Source organism: Crocodylus porosus, unplaced genomic scaffold, assembly GCF_001723895.1.
Source record: "Crocodylus porosus isolate Cpor-Errol unplaced genomic scaffold, CroPor_comp1, whole genome shotgun sequence".
Classification (NCBI taxonomy): domain Eukaryota; kingdom Metazoa; phylum Chordata; order Crocodylia; family Crocodylidae; genus Crocodylus; species Crocodylus porosus.
In genome coordinates, this window is record NW_017728931.1 from 21,735,540 (window position 1) to 21,752,155 (window position 16,616).

The 16,616-nt window shown below is 38.6% G+C and overlaps 1 protein-coding gene across 8 annotated transcripts in view; it reads left to right on the plus strand.

Moving 5' to 3' along the window:
• Positions 1-16,616, plus strand: part of SCUBE1 (signal peptide, CUB domain and EGF like domain containing 1) — a 340,412-nt gene that overhangs the window by 162,241 nt on the left and 161,555 nt on the right. For 5 of the 8 annotated variants that reach the window (XM_019544341.1, XM_019544347.1, XM_019544342.1 and 2 more), the window contains 3 exons: positions 1,511-1,636; positions 11,176-11,292; positions 14,061-14,150. In XM_019544341.1, the coding sequence (XP_019399886.1) occupies positions 1,511-1,636; positions 11,176-11,292; positions 14,061-14,150 (333 nt within the window). The remainder of the gene's footprint in view (positions 1-1,510; positions 1,637-11,175; positions 11,293-14,060; positions 14,151-16,616) is intronic. The other 3 variants (XM_019544348.1, XM_019544343.1, XM_019544345.1) reach the window with 1 other exon arrangement.

Genomic DNA, 16,616 nt, shown 5'->3' on the forward strand with positions numbered 1-16,616 from the left:
GTCAGGGGGGCTGGAGGAGCAGGCAGGGGTTCCCCCATGGCCCCCTTCCTCCTACTTCAGCCCCCTACCTCCCCTACCCCCTGCTTACCAGCTTTGAGTCTGGCTGCAGCTCCCTGCTGCAGCCACCGGGGACTTTCCGAATCATCAAAGCTCTCCGAATCTTTCCCAAAGATTCAGAGAGCTTTGAATATAATTGGAACTTTTAATTGGTCCCATGATTTGATTCAGATTTGGAGATTCAGCCACTGAATCAGGCCGAATCTCCTCCAGATTGAACTGCCACCTGAAGCTACACATAGCCCTAATAAATATATCCATTTGTGTATAGTAAAATATCAGGGGTGTAGCTTGTAGCCATGTTGGTCTGGACATAGAAGAGCACATACCAACTGCAGAGGTTTCCTGAGCCTGACAACAGGTTTTTAAACCCAAAAGCTTTTTAAGAAAAATGTTTTCCAACTATTTAAGTTGGTCTAATAAAAGGTATCAGATTCATCCAGATTCATCTGCATAGTAAAATATCAGGCACATTAAAAGACATCCAAAAACAGTGTTTTAGATGTTAAAAATGTTTCTTTTTTATAAAAATAGCCCTGGGGGTTCTGTTTTTCAGTTCAGATAACATCCATGGGTCAGAGTACCTTCCTGTGTTCTCACTTGTTGGTTCACATCATGCTGCTCAGTGGTCCTATATCACCACATTAGCCTGATTCCCTCACACCCTAACTCCAACCCAGTTGAGCTATACTAGTATATCTTAGATAGAGGTCTAAGTGTGATTCTGTTTCACCCTGATCAAGTCCATGAAAACAAGTTCATGCAAAATGTAGTCAGGTCCTCATCCCCCTAGCTGATTTGTTGTGACTCCATTTCAAAGTCAGCAGGTAGTATATTAAAAAATAAATGCATTACTTGAACAGGGTGAAATATATTTGCAATTAGCTGCTTAAATACACTTAGATGCCTAGTGAATCTGGCCCAAAGATTTCAGTCTCTGACATAAATGTGCAGCATCTTTGTCACTGCAAAACTCTAATCCTTTTGTTCGGACTTGGAAAGACATCCTTTAACATTACGAGCTTGGAAGGGATGAGCATGATTAATTGGTTGGATACACATTACATTCTTTTAAATAATGAAAACTCACCTGGTCACAAACCTATAATTTCTAGGATCTAAACTTTCTGATACATTTTTTATTGTTATATACTTTCTTCACCTGATTATACAATCTAAAAACTTTAAATTATATAGTCAGAGAAATAGCCGCATTAATATGATGTACCTGCATAATAGAGCATTGGATATATATTTCAGGGTTTATGGTACTTCTCTGTTGACTGTACTCCATCTCTACTGCATTCTGCAGCCTAACAGGACACTGTCCAGATGCAAGATAAGCATTACATTGACAATAAAAATTGGACTTGTGTAATTAAAGAGTTAATTTGCTATGGGATCTTATTTCAGTATTTTTTTCACTCTCTCTCTCTCTTTCTCTTTCTTACAGAGGGTATGAACTGTATGAACAAAGATCACGGGTGTGCACATATCTGCCGGGAGACGCCCAAAGGTGGGGTTGCCTGTGAATGTAGGCCTGGCTTTGAGCTTGCCAAAAACCAGAAGGACTGCAAATGTAGGTAGCTGGAGACTAAATTTCAAATGCCCACTGTATCTTGCTTTCCACTTGACTGTTTTTTTTTCCAGAGATCCATTAGTTTTTGCTAGAAATAGTGATTTAGTCTTGTAACTCTGAAGACATTTACTATACTTGGAGGGGGTAGGCAGCAGGAGTTTAGTAGGGCATCCTCAGAAGACATGGGTCTAATATGAAACTCTCAGCCTTGAGCACTCCAGAATAAATGCTGGGGAAAGTCTGCTCCAAATAAAAAATGTACAACTCAGCCCCATTCCTGATCTGGAACAGAAGGAATAGGAAGGTAGGAGATGGGGATGAGGAACTGAGCAGAAAGGATTCCTTTAATCTAAATGGCTTGTGGAGAGCAAACAGATTTTTAAAAACTGATGCACATATCTTAAGGCTCTGTCTCACAATATACTGAAGTAATGCTGAGGCATTAGAGCTATAAAATGCAGCCTGCTAACTTAGTATATTGAAAAGACAGGAAGATTTGCAGTAATACTGATTGCAAGCTACTGTCCTTGTGAATGCTAGAAACAGCATGATCATATCATATGTGGTATTGTTAAAGAATGAACTACCATATTTTAGTTTATGGAATCCACTGAAATGTAGGGTACTTGACAGCCCCCTTATTTTTTCAACACAGTTGAAAAAATAAGGCTATTTCTGTACAGTTTTAGTTGGCCCTTTACTAAGACTCTGATGCAAAGCCAAGTGAAGTCACTAGGGTGTCTATACATATGTTCCAGAATGGTGGGGGAAGCATTTTAATTAGAGACAGCATCCCACATTTCAAAAAGGCAGCAGGGGCACTTTAAATGAAGCTTGTTTGATGAGTTTTACTTAAAGTGCTTCCACCACCATTTTGAAAAATAGGATACTAGATACATGTGATGCTGTGGCACACTAAAGCATTCTAATTAGCATATTCCTGCATACTCGATTAATTAATTAGCTGACAGAGTAATTGAGTCTGTTCCAATGCACTGTAATTAGAATGCATCAGAGCACATGTATAGGCAACCCTTAGAGTCCTTTCAATTGATTTCATTGGTCCCTGGATTAGAACCTAATGTGCCAGCTTGCCTTTCTAGACACCTATAAAAATTGAGGTAAAGAATTGTAAAGATAACAGCTTCCTCCATCATATGTAGAAAGCAAGGATGGATGTCTGAGTAATTATTATATTGCTTTAATGTTTTATGTAATAAAAGATCTAAAAAAAACACCTTTAGTTTCTCTTTTAGAATGCTATTTTTCATGACCTTTCCCTCCCCCATCCTTTTTCTTCCTGAAACCCCATGTTTAAAGGTGCTAAGTGATATTGTTGAGGGTAAATGAAAGGAAAAATTGGCTTTTAATGTCACCAAGAAATGCCACAGGTTGTCAAACAGCTTGATTGCTCATCAGTATTTTAGGCTGGTGGGTAGCAGGTGGATGGGAAAGCACAGAGAAACATAAACTAAAGTTCCTGGCAATTTCCATTTAAAATGATTTTTTTTTTAAAGTGAACACTTCATTAGCTTAAATAGGTGCCAGTGAGTACAGTGCAATTTCCATCAACCAGAACTTATAAGAATAGAGGACAGCTGTTTATGCTGCTTATTATTAATTAGCACAAATCTGCATGTTCCTTAGGGAATAGTTTAGTCTTCTTTAGGAAGGTGGGGGTAAGAAAAATAAGGCCTCTTTTAATTTCATATTATTACTAAATGCATCACAGTGCAGTAGAATGAAAGACTTGACTCTGTTCTGTGCCCTTCAAAGTTCAAATTTATCATTTAAGTTGTACTGAACTTTTGCTGACAGATCCCTTTTCCTCAGCCATGGAATTTGCTGTAGAAGTTCCACTACTGCAGAATTGTGCTCCATAATCTTATTTTTCAAATCATACTTCCTGTCCTTCCAAATATCAGTGAGGACAAACCAAATGCACTGGTGTTCTGCTATAACCACTCTGCAAGAATAACTCAGAGACATTTAATATGTTCATTCATCTTTGTGAAGGTCCAGTTCTGAAATGTGACAGTGCTATCAGTGTTAACATTCTAAACTTTTGCACTGCTGATCATTTTAATTAAAATACCAGTTGGCTGATTTCTGAACTGTACCATATAAGCACTGTTTACAGTGGGATTTAGGAACTGCAAAACTGATTTTGCACTTTGCCACTTCTGGGATTCTGTCTATATTAGCTCTATCCCAACTTAATTTAGAACTGCCTCATGGTGGCTCAGGCTTGTAGTGGTCTCCCTATAGGACATTTACATTGTTGTGTTCCAGTTCTCCTTCTGTTGTTGACATGTCCCTAATGTTAGTTCTAGTGGGAATGTCTGCCAGAGCCACTATAATCAAGGATGTGAATCCCCAACAGTATAATAGAACTGGCTGAGCATACTGGGTCAGACTTTTGGTAGAACTCAATACTGGCCTCATTCTGCTCCTAATATGCATGTATATCAGGAAAAGCAAAAGAAAATGTTAAAAGAACATCAAGGTTGCAAAATCAAACACTCAAATGTTAGAAAGTGTCCACACCACACCGCCTATATTCATCTTCCTTGTGCATATGCATTAGGATAAACTTAATTACACAACCACATAATTATACAATCATATTTTGTTCTGCCCTGTCCCATTCATTGTACAGGATAAACAGCACTCACTGAATAAGCAGTTATCCAGTGTTTTATTTTCTCCCCAACTTCAACATATGCCCTTATTAACGCATTATTCAAATCTTCCTTTGAATACAAAAATATTTTCCTGGTGGGCTTTTCTATAATGTAGGTGTGCTTTGCAAACTTTACCATCTTTGTCTTTCCAGCACCCCCATAAAATAAAGAGTTACAATTACAACCAGCTTACAGCTGGAAAATTCAAACAGAGACTAATGTCACAAGTGTCCTCTAATGCTGGATGCTGAGATAGCTACGGCCTGATTTTTAGCGCCCCTTGAGATTTGGGCTCTCTATATAAAGATATTTATCTCCCTCAAAACACAGTTGCTATGACTTCAGTTGCAACTGCGACTGCTACTGCTTGGCCCCAGAGGCTAAGAGGCTAATGCTGAACACCAGCAAGTAAGAAACATATAATTACTATAAAACATATAGTATCAGAGGCTTGCCAAGAAGTAGATATGAGTTCTGTGACAAGTGGAATAGAATCCATTTCTTCTGGGCAGTATTCAGCTGCTTTAACCACACAACCATCCTTTCTCTTCCTGTTATCCCCTCCTCATTTGCTACATACCTTCTGCAACAAGAGACTGGTTCTGCAGGCAACAGCTTCCTCCAGCTTATAATGTGAATCTGTCCCCATAAGGTCCATTCTGTGCACTGAATGAGACAAGTATGCTGTGATTGTGTACTTAAAGATGGCTGTCACAGTAATGTATACAGAGGAGCCCAGGTTGAAGTTGCACAGGTCACCTTAATTCTACCTGTGCCTAAATTTTAAGTCAAATACTAACCTCACTTCTTTTAAATGGTTTAAACCTGAACCATTTTGGCTGAAACTTAAATAAAAAAAAAAAAACAGCCTGAGGCAGACAGCCAGTTTAAAAGATTTCAGTGCAAATGGTTTGTGCTTGGCAAAGTCACAAGCAAGTAAAAACTGTTTCTTATAAAGCTAAGCATTAGGCAGCCTTGACTATTGGTGCCTCTCCTTTCACCACCTATAATGACTTCCTTGAGAGGTTGCTTCAGCCAGCACAACGTGCTTTTAAAAATCTTGCTTAGTTTGTTTATCCTATAGAATAATATCTTTTTCTATTTATTCCAAGTGCCAACCCTTCCAGCTTCTGCTGAAAGTGCTGTGATGCAGTTATTCCCCATAAAGATAAAAATCTGCAGACCTGTGGAAGTATAGTGCCAGGATAAAACAAATTTAAAATAACATCAGCAAAGCAAGCGATATTGTATTCAAAGGGTTTTTTCCGATAATACCATATGTGAAGTGTATATTATATAATATTTAATATATATTTAATAGATTTAAAGATGTTAGGGTCAGAAGGGACCTCAACAGATCATCGAGTCTGACCCCTGCCTAGGCAGGAAAGAGTGCTGCGGTCAGATGCCTATCCAGCCGTCTCTTAAAGACCCCCAAGATAGGGAAGAGCACCACCTCCCTTGGAAGCCCATTCCAAATTTTGGCCACTCTTACCATGGAGAAGTTTTTTCCTGATATCTAGCCTAAATCTGCTCTCTGTCAGTCTGTGACCATTGCTCCTTGGATCTAAATAAAAATCCATATATGGATTTAAATTAAAAAATGTTTTTTGTTTATCTGAAGCCATGAAGTAATTTACAGTGTGCTGTATCAGACTATTAAAGAAACCCTGGAGCCACATTACAAAACATAGGTCCAGCTTCTTACAAATGATATGGTGTCTTGGCCATAATATCCATTTTAGCCACATATGAGCCAAGATAGAGATGTAATAATCATATTACTTTTCAAATTAATGGTTACTAAATACTACGTTCAAAATCTGGTTAGATACTTAATACAAATCTGGATAGTAAGCCACTTCGAGATGTTAAGATGCTTTAAAAGTTTAAAATGGCTGAACTCCTTAAAAATACCTTATTTTCAAAATACCTTATTTTCAAAAGCTAATCTTGTGTTAAACTCCTTTGTGTTATCTATATTACATATATTTGCATCACTATTACATTACTGCTCAATATCTTGAGAAAAACAGAAATGAGGTACATATTTGGATTTTCATCACATATGTGTATATAAACTTTAAAAGAATATTTGTGAAAATTGCCAAATCAAACACTCAAAAGTTAAGTAATCCCACAGTTAAGGATGTCTGTGTAACCTTAATCCAGCCCCTGGTGGCATGCCTCAGGATGCAATCTTTATATAGAAGATAGTATTTCCTCCACAAATTTACCCTTTCTCTTCCTGCAGTTCTTTGTCACGTCCAAAGGTAAGACACTAATAAGGACACTAAAATATGGGCAGATGCACAGAGGGAAGTATTTATGCTGTAAAGGCAAGCTGGATATTTTTATTTCCTGGGTGTTTGGTTCTGCAACCTTAACAGTATTGTTTTAGCATGGCCTTTTCCTCTGGAATATATACATATAGAGATACATGTGTATGTATATATGTATGTATGTATGTATGTATGTATGTATGTATGTATCTGTTTGTGTACATTAAAAATCTCTGTTATATTTGATTTATATGGCAACAAGTATCTGCCAACCCTGAATTACTCTTACTTCCACGATAGTAAATATTACTTCTAACACTGTGCATCGTTCTTCATATTAGCTATAACAGCCAGCCCAAAAGAGCACATAATGTAGCTCAGGGCAGAGAAGCAAAGGTGGGCTTTTGCACTCAGCCACTTTTGTGGTCTTTGATCCCTCCCAGCACAACTTAAAACAGCTGGCTTCCAGGAGTAGCCATGGCAACCAGCGATCATGATGGCTCTGCTCCTTTATATCCCAGGCACCTGCCTTGAACTGAGTGTCGGAAAGAGAGAGGGCACAGCATGAGATACGGTAACTGTGCCATTCAAGGGTCTCCTCATTAGGAGAATGTCACATTGCAGAAGCTACAGGACCAAGCTGCTGCACTGCAATGGAGGATTTGTCTCATTCCAGCCAGATGTTACTTAAAGCAGTGAGGGCTCAGGCATACTCTGTGCTAATCCCAAGGTTGGCAAGGTTCTTTGAGTAGAAGTGATATCTTTTATTAGACCAACTGAGTAGTTGGAAAAAAATTCTCAGTTGAAAAAACTACTCAGTTGGTCTAATAAAAGGTATCACCTCTACTCAAAGAACCTTAATTACCTATGTCCTTAGACCAACATGGCTACATCCAAAAACCCAGCAACTGGCAAGGTTGGCAGGTCAAAATGTTAGACTTTGTTCTTTATGGTTTCAGTCTTGTGTACTCTAAACTTATTATTTGGGGTACAATGCCATTCACAGGAAATCTTTTTAAAGAGAGAGCAGATTTTGATTGTGTATGCATCTCATTTTTATACTTTCCTGTAAGAATGGAGTAGACTTGTAATCCCCCTGAATGGTAAGTTTTACCATTGGCATACAGATTTTGCTTCATTAGTGCAAAAGAAAAATCCTTCATTGTTTTATTACCATAGAGCTGAAAGGAAAGAGTAATCTAAATTATATAGCTTTTGACTGGATCTCACACCCACAACATTCAGAGATGTCTGGCTGTGTACTTTCACTACAAGCTGCTAAACAGTAATGGAGAAGTTTTAAAAAAAATGTAATCTAGACCAGAAGCCTCAAAATGTTGTGTGTTCAGATCCAGGATTTGATTTGATTTGATTCCATCTCTTATTAAAGCTAATAAAGCAAATTTTCATTTGCTGTTGGTTCCTCCCTTACCACCAGTGTACAGTTTTCAGCAAAAAAAAAACCAAACAAACATAAGTTGTGATTCTGATTTCAGGAATTAAAGGTCAAAATGTTTGTTAGCAAACTTTAATGAGTCTTCCTTTTAAAGGCTGAAATTGTTGGGTAATAAGTCTACCATCAGAATTTACATTTCACTGCATAACATGAACTGTTTTGCAGAGAAAAAGAAAACTAAAAGCTTAGTACAGTATTCACTCTGTGAAGGCAACAGACATAATTCTTCTGTCTATATTATTATATAAACTAAAGTAGCTGAGAACCTCTGCTTGAATAGTTGATTCTTATCCTACCAATACCCCTCTGAAAGAAACTGGGAAACTGAAGCACAAGATAGCTTTAATGACTTTCCAAGCTCTGAAAGCTCTGGCTCCAACAGGCTATACTTCTAAATTTGAAGTAACTCCTTCATCCTCAAATATGTGACTCTGGATTTACATTGGTGTAACCATAAGCAGCATTTGGCTCAAAATCCATGGCTATACACACAGCATCATTGCTCGTTCCCTTTTCCCTAAACTTGATTTTAATAATATTTGTTTTAAAAAATTAGGGTCAGATGTTCAAAAGCACTAAATGTTGACCTAACTTTGTTCCCATTGAAGTCAGTGATAAAACTCTTGTTCACCTCAGTTCAAACTCAGTTAAAGCAATACTAAGCATTGCAAAACAATTCTTTTGTCATCGTTTTATGGCTATTAGACTGTATGGCATGTGGGCACTTTGCTGTGCAGGGGAATGGGAAAATTGGCATCTAATCCTTGATGATTTATTATAAAAGGCACCACTCTAGAAGAGCCTGCAGTGTAGACATGGCCTTAGTACCATGGCCTATCTCATAATGACAACCCTAAATGCAGCTGACTATAGAAGCAGTTTGAATTTACTATGCAGCCAACCGAGAAAGCAGCATGCTGGGCCAAGACTTTCTTCTCTGTTCCAATAGCTCTCAGAACATTTGCAAGAGAGTCTGTGCTGTAGCCCATGGAGCCTACTCCAATTACAACATGACTCAAAGAGGGAGAGGCACAAAACCAGAAGACAATGAAAAGCAATTACAAATGAAAAAGGAGCAGTGAGAACAGAAACAAATGGGGACAGGCTGTGCACATAATTAATTTTTCAGTTAAAGTGAGTTTAAAATTTTGTTTCATCAAAACAAAATGAAAGATAGTTTTGTATTGAGGGAACATTCCATCTGTTATAAAACAGAATTCTTTACTTGGGGCACTTTTCAGAAGGGAAACAAAAGGCAAAATTCACAAAACAGCAACTCAATGATACAACAATTCAATGATTATACAGCAATTCAGTGATTAAACTACTCTGCCAAGACGTAAGAGACTCAGGTGCCAGGTTTCAGGGGATTTGAATTCATATCACCCACCATCCAGGAGCATTCCAGAACAACAAGTCTGTATGGGTATTCTGGAGTGGCGTTATTTCAGTTCCTCATGTTGATGCCATTCCACTTCAGTAAATAATTAACAATCACAGGATCAAGAACTGGAAACCAGCTGTTCTCCACATGGTTAGAGAGTCATTCTCTCTTTCTCTGAATATCATATAGATATTTGATACAAAGTGGTGTAACTCCAATCCAGTGGATTAAAAGAGCTTCCACCTAGCTTCCACCTACCCAGTAGCTGCGTGGTTAAGATACTCACCTGGGAGATAAGAAACCCTGATTCAAATTCCTGCCCTCCATCATGGAGAATGGATTTGACCTTGCATCTCCTGCCAGTCTGGTAAGTGTCCTAACCACTCCAATCACCAAGCAAATATAGGATATCCTGGCTAGATATTGTTCAACTTAACTGGTCAAAGAGAATGAGGGAGAGAGAGAAATGCTCTTTATCTCAAGTCCCTTCTCCAAAAAAATTCTGGTATACTTTATTTTTAGAGGCAATAGTTAAAGAGTAGTCATTGACATCAATGGGACCTGCAGAGTACTCAGCCTGCCTTTAAATTGTTCTTTTGAAAATCTCAGCCATACCAAATCTTGAAACTTTTATAAGTGGATATTTTATAAATTCTCTAACTAACCAGGGATCAAAGTGAACGAAGATCTAACAAAAATCAGCAAGCTTCCTCTGATGAATGGGATCCAATATTTAAACCATATTTAAAAACCTCAAAACCTCCTTATTGATATAAAAGAATAATAGGAGAGTCTATAGGCCTGCACAAAGATCCTGATTATCTCCTGAGTTGACACTTATGTTATGTAGATATTTGTACATATGTGGATGACAGCAAAATGAGTATAAAGGCCTGTCACAGCAAGACTTTTTCCTCTTGCATGTATTTGCACAGCTGTAAATGTACACACTGCATAAAAAGAGTGATAAATAAAAACCAATGTATACCTATTTAATATTTGAGAAATGCCATTTCCTAAGAGTTAGAAATGAGAACCAAGATATGACCTTAATTCTTTTATATTATATTAAATTCTGCTTGGCTGGAGAAATGTAATTTTTTTTTCAGAAAAGTTAAAGTTTACAAATAATTTAACAAAATACAGATATAATGTGACATTTTCATGAGTTCCTTCCTAACCGAAGGCCAGACAAAGTGATGGTAAGGGTTTTTCTTTAAGAAAAGAAAAGAAAAAAAGTGACTCATATTTTGGGGCAGGAGGGGAGTTTAAATATTCTTCTATTTTAGGAGGACATGGGTGTTTGAAATACTAGATTTCAAGATGTGTATGTTTTGCTCTGGCAGTCTGGTTCTCTGCCTCCTCTAATTATAGAATGAAGGCAGAGGAAAATGCCGTTTATAGATTGGAAATTATATGTCTGTATTAGCAGACTTAATATCTCTGTCATCCACAAGACTTATGAGGCACATCATTTTAGAGGGAGAGGATGTTAAGTGATTGTGCAAAAAGGACTAATGAAAATTGACCAAAGAAAAAGGGTCACTGAATGATCTGAAGACCTTAGGACCATAACGTCCAAATAAAGAACAGAGAATGCAAAAATGTTATGCTGCCTATATCTTGGTTTGTAACTGATCTAAATGTTTTCTAAAAATGCCCTAAAACTAATTGGTTTCATTATCATTTTATTTATGTATACATATATACACATTTATTTGGGGCATAACTAGTAACCTGTAACTATGGGAATGGAGGCTGCCAACACACCTGTGATGACACAGATACTGGTCCTGTGTGTGGTTGTCATCAGAAGTATGCCCTGCACTCAGACGGTCGAACGTGCATTGGTAAGTAGTGCTCAAAAGCATGCTTCATTCTATATTCCTAATAGAATGAGTGTGTGGGTCTGTGTGTGCATCTCCCAGCAGAATAGAACTATTGTTGAGAGTGTTCAATAGTTGTTTTTGACACAGCAGCAAAGGTCAGACTTTACAAAGACCACTGATGGAGAAGCACTTATGCATGTTTTATTTCAGTGTTTGTCAATTAACTACCCCTTTGTTATTCTCTTTTTATAAATCTTGTAACTTTTTCAAATTGAAAACACAATGGATGAACTCTTTTTCTCTTTACTCATGTGAGTAGTGCCCCAGAACTACTTGCATAAGTAAAGTGAACAGGATTTGATCATGATTTTCTTAGCATCAGAGAGAACTTTTTAGCTATAAGTTTACTTCCCAGCTTTTAAATAGGAATGAAAATAATATTGATTGTGAATAAACTTCTGGTAAGAGAGTGAGTTGGAAAAAGGTCTTACAGGAAATAAAGCACCATGGATGATGTCATGCAAATATTTCACTATTTGTCTGCAGACCCTTCCTCATCCGACCCCCAGTTTTGTTTAACAAAAAGAAGCTTTTTGCCATCGGCACAAGTGAACTCATTTCTGCTCTCAAAATCACAGCCTAAAATGACATGATTTTCATCATCATGGTAATGACTATGTGTGTTTCAATGGTTTATGGTATATGAGAAACAAAAAAGCTTAAAATTAGACTCAAGTTCCTAATTTTCTCTTTCCCTTCTCTGTATTAGACAAATTATAAAGCCTAATACAAAACATCCACTGAGCACAATGGGAAATTTTCAGTTAACTTTACTGAGCTTTGGATCAAGCACATGGGCCTTGATCCACCATAGGGATCTGTGCCAGTAGACTCTGCCACTTTGCTGACATAGACTCCACTGATCTGAGATGCATCTAACCAGACAAATCATCTGATAGGAATGAGGCTGTGGTGTTCCTAACAGCAAAGCTAATCAGGATACAGTGCTTCCTGTGCTTCGTTGTAGATACTACCTATTCATGGACTCACAGGATCTATGAGTACTTTTTAATTAAACATAGTGATCTCAGTGTCTTGCAACTCTTTCATGGAAGGAGCTCTTCCTAGTCACATGAGTTGTGTACTTGAACGATATATAGCACTGAGGGCCCCACTGTTCACATATATTCTTAGGTAGATGATTTCTATTGGCCAGCACATAGAGATTATTCAGAAGGGTGAATATACTGCCCTTTGGGGTTCTTTGGTTTTTTTTACTTTTTTTTCCCATTTTTGTAACATAATAAATACAACACCATATTACATTCTTTAGTCCTATTATATAAGTCACATATTACTGCTTGTGTTGATTTTCTTCCCTCTGATTAGTTCTCTTTTAGAATACTTTTTTCATTTATTTTTATTTATTTTTACATTTTTATTCCTGCTTTCTGGTGATGGTTCCTGATTGCCTGTCTTGTCTGATAACTGATGTTCATTAATTATTTACAGAACAATAAAACACCTCAAACAAAAGCCTCTATTGCAGCCTGATCCCATCTAGAACTTGTTTAAAAACTTCTTGTTACAACTCAACCAGTAGTGTTACCACCAATAAAACTTACCAGCCGCCTCCTCCTCTTCATTTCAATGATTCCACTGTTTGCTGTCTTCAGTGGTGTATATGTTCTGGGCATCACTGCAAGAATGCAAACTTCTGCAATGCCAGATAAATCCTTTTTGACCCATTGTCTAACATATTTTGTCTTTGTTTGCCTGATTTATCCTTTTACATTTTTTGTTTGCTGCATGTAGAAGTTCCCACTTGCATTTTGTTTTGTTTTGTTTTTTAAATAAAGCACCTTCTTTCCTGTATGTATCATTTGATTTACCCCACTGCTGCTTCTCCATTCTTTTCTGTAAAGGAAACTTTCGTTTTTATTTCATTTACTGATCACTTCTTCCCACCCTTGTGACTGTTTCTATGTATTTCTAATGAAGCATAACTCCACTAAAGTCCTTGTTATACTGGATTGACACATGTACATATGGGATATCAGAAACTACCTGTACATTGACTTTGCTGACATCTTGCTTACTGCATGCTTATGAAATGACCTAATCCTATTCTTGCAACATCTCTTCTAGCATTGAATGTTTAGCTAGTAGTGTTTCATAGACAAGCAGGCAACCAGCACTGCCCAAATTGATCTTTTTGTGTTTGTTTGATTTGTTGTATGGTTTTTTTGTTTTTGTTTCTTGTTTATTTAATTTGCATGTGTTTTGTTTGGTTTTTATACACTGTGTCTATGTGTAGAAGACTATGGCACACCCATGCCCATCCATCACCGGATTCTTTTAGCTCTATCTGTTTCTATTCTGTGCCTGCCTCCTTCAGATCCTGATGCCAGTGTCAGCCTGAATCACTTTACAGATGTCTTAAATAGTTTGTTTAACTATTGCCTTTGTATTTTAATTCCTGTCATTAACACTGGTGTGGGACATTCACATTCATTGTCTTGTACTCTAGTCAGACACCTGCTTTATGTATGTTTTCTTGTCAATTATCTCAAAGTTGATCATTCCTCTTCCTTTTCCTCCTCCCCCAAAATGTCCTTTAATTTTTTTCTGGGGTTTCAAATGGAATTAACTCTCTAATGGGGATTTAGTGCTTTCATGGCTTGCTTCTTGGCTTTGGCTGTGCCATGCCAAGAAACTGTCTTAGGCACTGGAAAATTGGGCTTGTGATTAACCAACTGCTCCATGTTTGTCCCTTACTTGTGTTTTAGAGAAGGATGAGGCTGCAATTGAGAGTTCTGAGTACAATGCCACGTCAGTAGCTGATGTGGACAAGCGGGTGAAACGGCGGCTACTTATGGGTAACACTTTTCTTCCACTTCCTTTGTTGTGCTCTCACTTTTGTCTGTATGTGTGTGGGGGGTTCCTTTTTTAATTTTTCTTCAATTGATTAATTTATTTCATCTATGGTATGAGGTCACCATTTTTTTAAGTTTTCATCTTCTGTCGCACAACTTCATATCTAGTTTTTAAAACTTTTTTTCCTAACACTGCAGCTTTAATGTTCAATTTCTTCTGCATAGAAAGATACTTTTACCATTAATCTCACTTACATTTTGCAAACTACTACTTACATGAGGTTTGTGTGCGATTGTATGTGTTGCTCTAGGGTTCACATAAAATCTCATGCGTCAGACCTGCCTTTTGGTTTAAAAGTGGATGACAGTGTTATAGTACAATGCTCTTTTACGTGTTATATGAATTCATGTATTTATTTAGTCAAGTTTTTTCAGTACGTTTGTTTGAAATATAAATGTTATTACTAGGAATTAATTTATGTTCCTAACATTAATATGTAGTAACCACTGAAAGATTTTTCTCTAGGAATTAGCGAGCTTCGGTATGATCATCTCTCAAGCCTAAAGCATGGTTTGTTTCTCAGCATTATACATTAAATTGTGGAAGAAGAACTGATAGGATGAAGAAATACAGTGAAAAATTAAGATACTTCTTTAGCTTCTATTGTTCACCCACTGTTCAACTTCCAAATGCATTGTCTTGTTCTTGATACACATATGGCCATTACTGATTATCTTTCTGCAAATAAGATGGAAGCTTCTATTTTTGGTGGTTATAATAAATTGTGATATGTGGATAAGCAATCCCTTTGCTTTATTAAATGAGTTAGCACAGCTGGATCTCTACTATGTTTCTATTCATATGACAAATGCTATTGAACAGTCTGGATTCCTAAACTGTACTAGTATTTTAGAGACATCTAGTCAATTTGCCAGTAAGCTTCAAGCAGAAGGGCTACACAAGATTGTAAGTGTTATTAGTATTCTGAAAATACTAAATTGACATCCTTTGAGTTTGGAGTTCTATATCCACAGGAGAGAGAAAGTATTTGAAAGGCAGTTCCCTGTCACATATGATCCCAGTGCTAATGGGTGGTCAGCCCTATCTATGAGTCTCAGCTTTGATCGTGAGAGACTACACTTAGAAGATAGTGTGTCTAGCTCCTCTGCCAATTACATAAAGACATTTCAGGTAGAATAGGGACTAGGGCTGTGTGAAGCTTTGGTAGCTGATTCAATTCAGAAGTGATTTGGCCCGATTCAGCAGCCAAATCAAGGACTCTGAACTGAATTGGGAGACCCATTAAAAGGTCCTGTGGCAGGGCACTGTTGGTGCCTGCCACTTTAAGGGCTGGAGCAGGCAGCAACCAAATGCTTGAGTATGGTGACCATTTTGAGACCCAGGATATATATAGGGTGAAGCAGCAGTTTGCTGCTGGCAGCCATGAGAGAGACATCAGCTGGCAGAGCTGAGGTTCAGGAACAGCTTGGGGGTTTATGGACTGGGGCTCCTAATTCTGGACATGACCTAAAACTGTACTCTGCCATGGATGGGTGGCCTGGTGGGGCTCCTGGTGGTGTGGGAGCCCCCAGGAAATGCCAGTTCAGTTATCACCCTGGTAAAAGGTGGGTCAGGGTGCCTTAATAACCCCAGCTTCCACAACCAGGTACTTAACCCAGTAGTAGGGCCCAAGAAAGCAGACCCATGGAAGAGGGTGTGGACTAGTTGCTCAGAAGCCTGGCTTGAGGCACCCTTGACTGGTCAGTGCTGAGGCCAGGATCAGAGGGGTCAAAATGGCCAGAAACCCACAGTGAGGGATGCCCAGAGCTGAGAGTCTGCAGTTCCAACTGGCCTTAGAGGTGAGGCCAAGTCCTGTGTGGCCAAAGGTCCTGGGGGGGACACACCCAAGAGGGGGAAGAGTGCAGGGAGCTAGGCAGCCCAGAATGAGGGTGGAATAGGCTGCCTGATTAGGAGAGATCTAATTGGGGTCTAGACCAGAGTGTTATGGGCCCCAGTGTGGGGCTGGAGATGTCAAGAGCTTAGATGTCATTTTGGAGGCATGGGCTATGGTCTAAGGGAGGTTCTGAGCTGCAGAAAGCACCCCTGGCATTGGGGCAGGAAATGTGCAGCCTCCTGCCTATGTATCATCAAGGTGTGGCAGGAAAGAGAGGCAGATGGTTAACTCAGAAACATGTGGGTGGGCCAAGTTCTAACTGGCCCAGGGACAGCCCCCCAATACAGGTCTGAATCAAATCAGAAACCTCCGAATCGATTTGGAAAAGATTCGGCTCTGATTCAGAGATTTGGCCATAGACTAAACAGGCAGCAGTCCTCACCACGCTGGACACAGCTGCCTCCAGCTGGTAAGTCTGTTGTGGTGGGCAGAGGAGGGAGAGAAGAGGTGCGGAGGGGGCAGATGAACACCCCCACAGGGAGGGAGGGATTGGGGCTGGGGCTGGGGCTGGGGC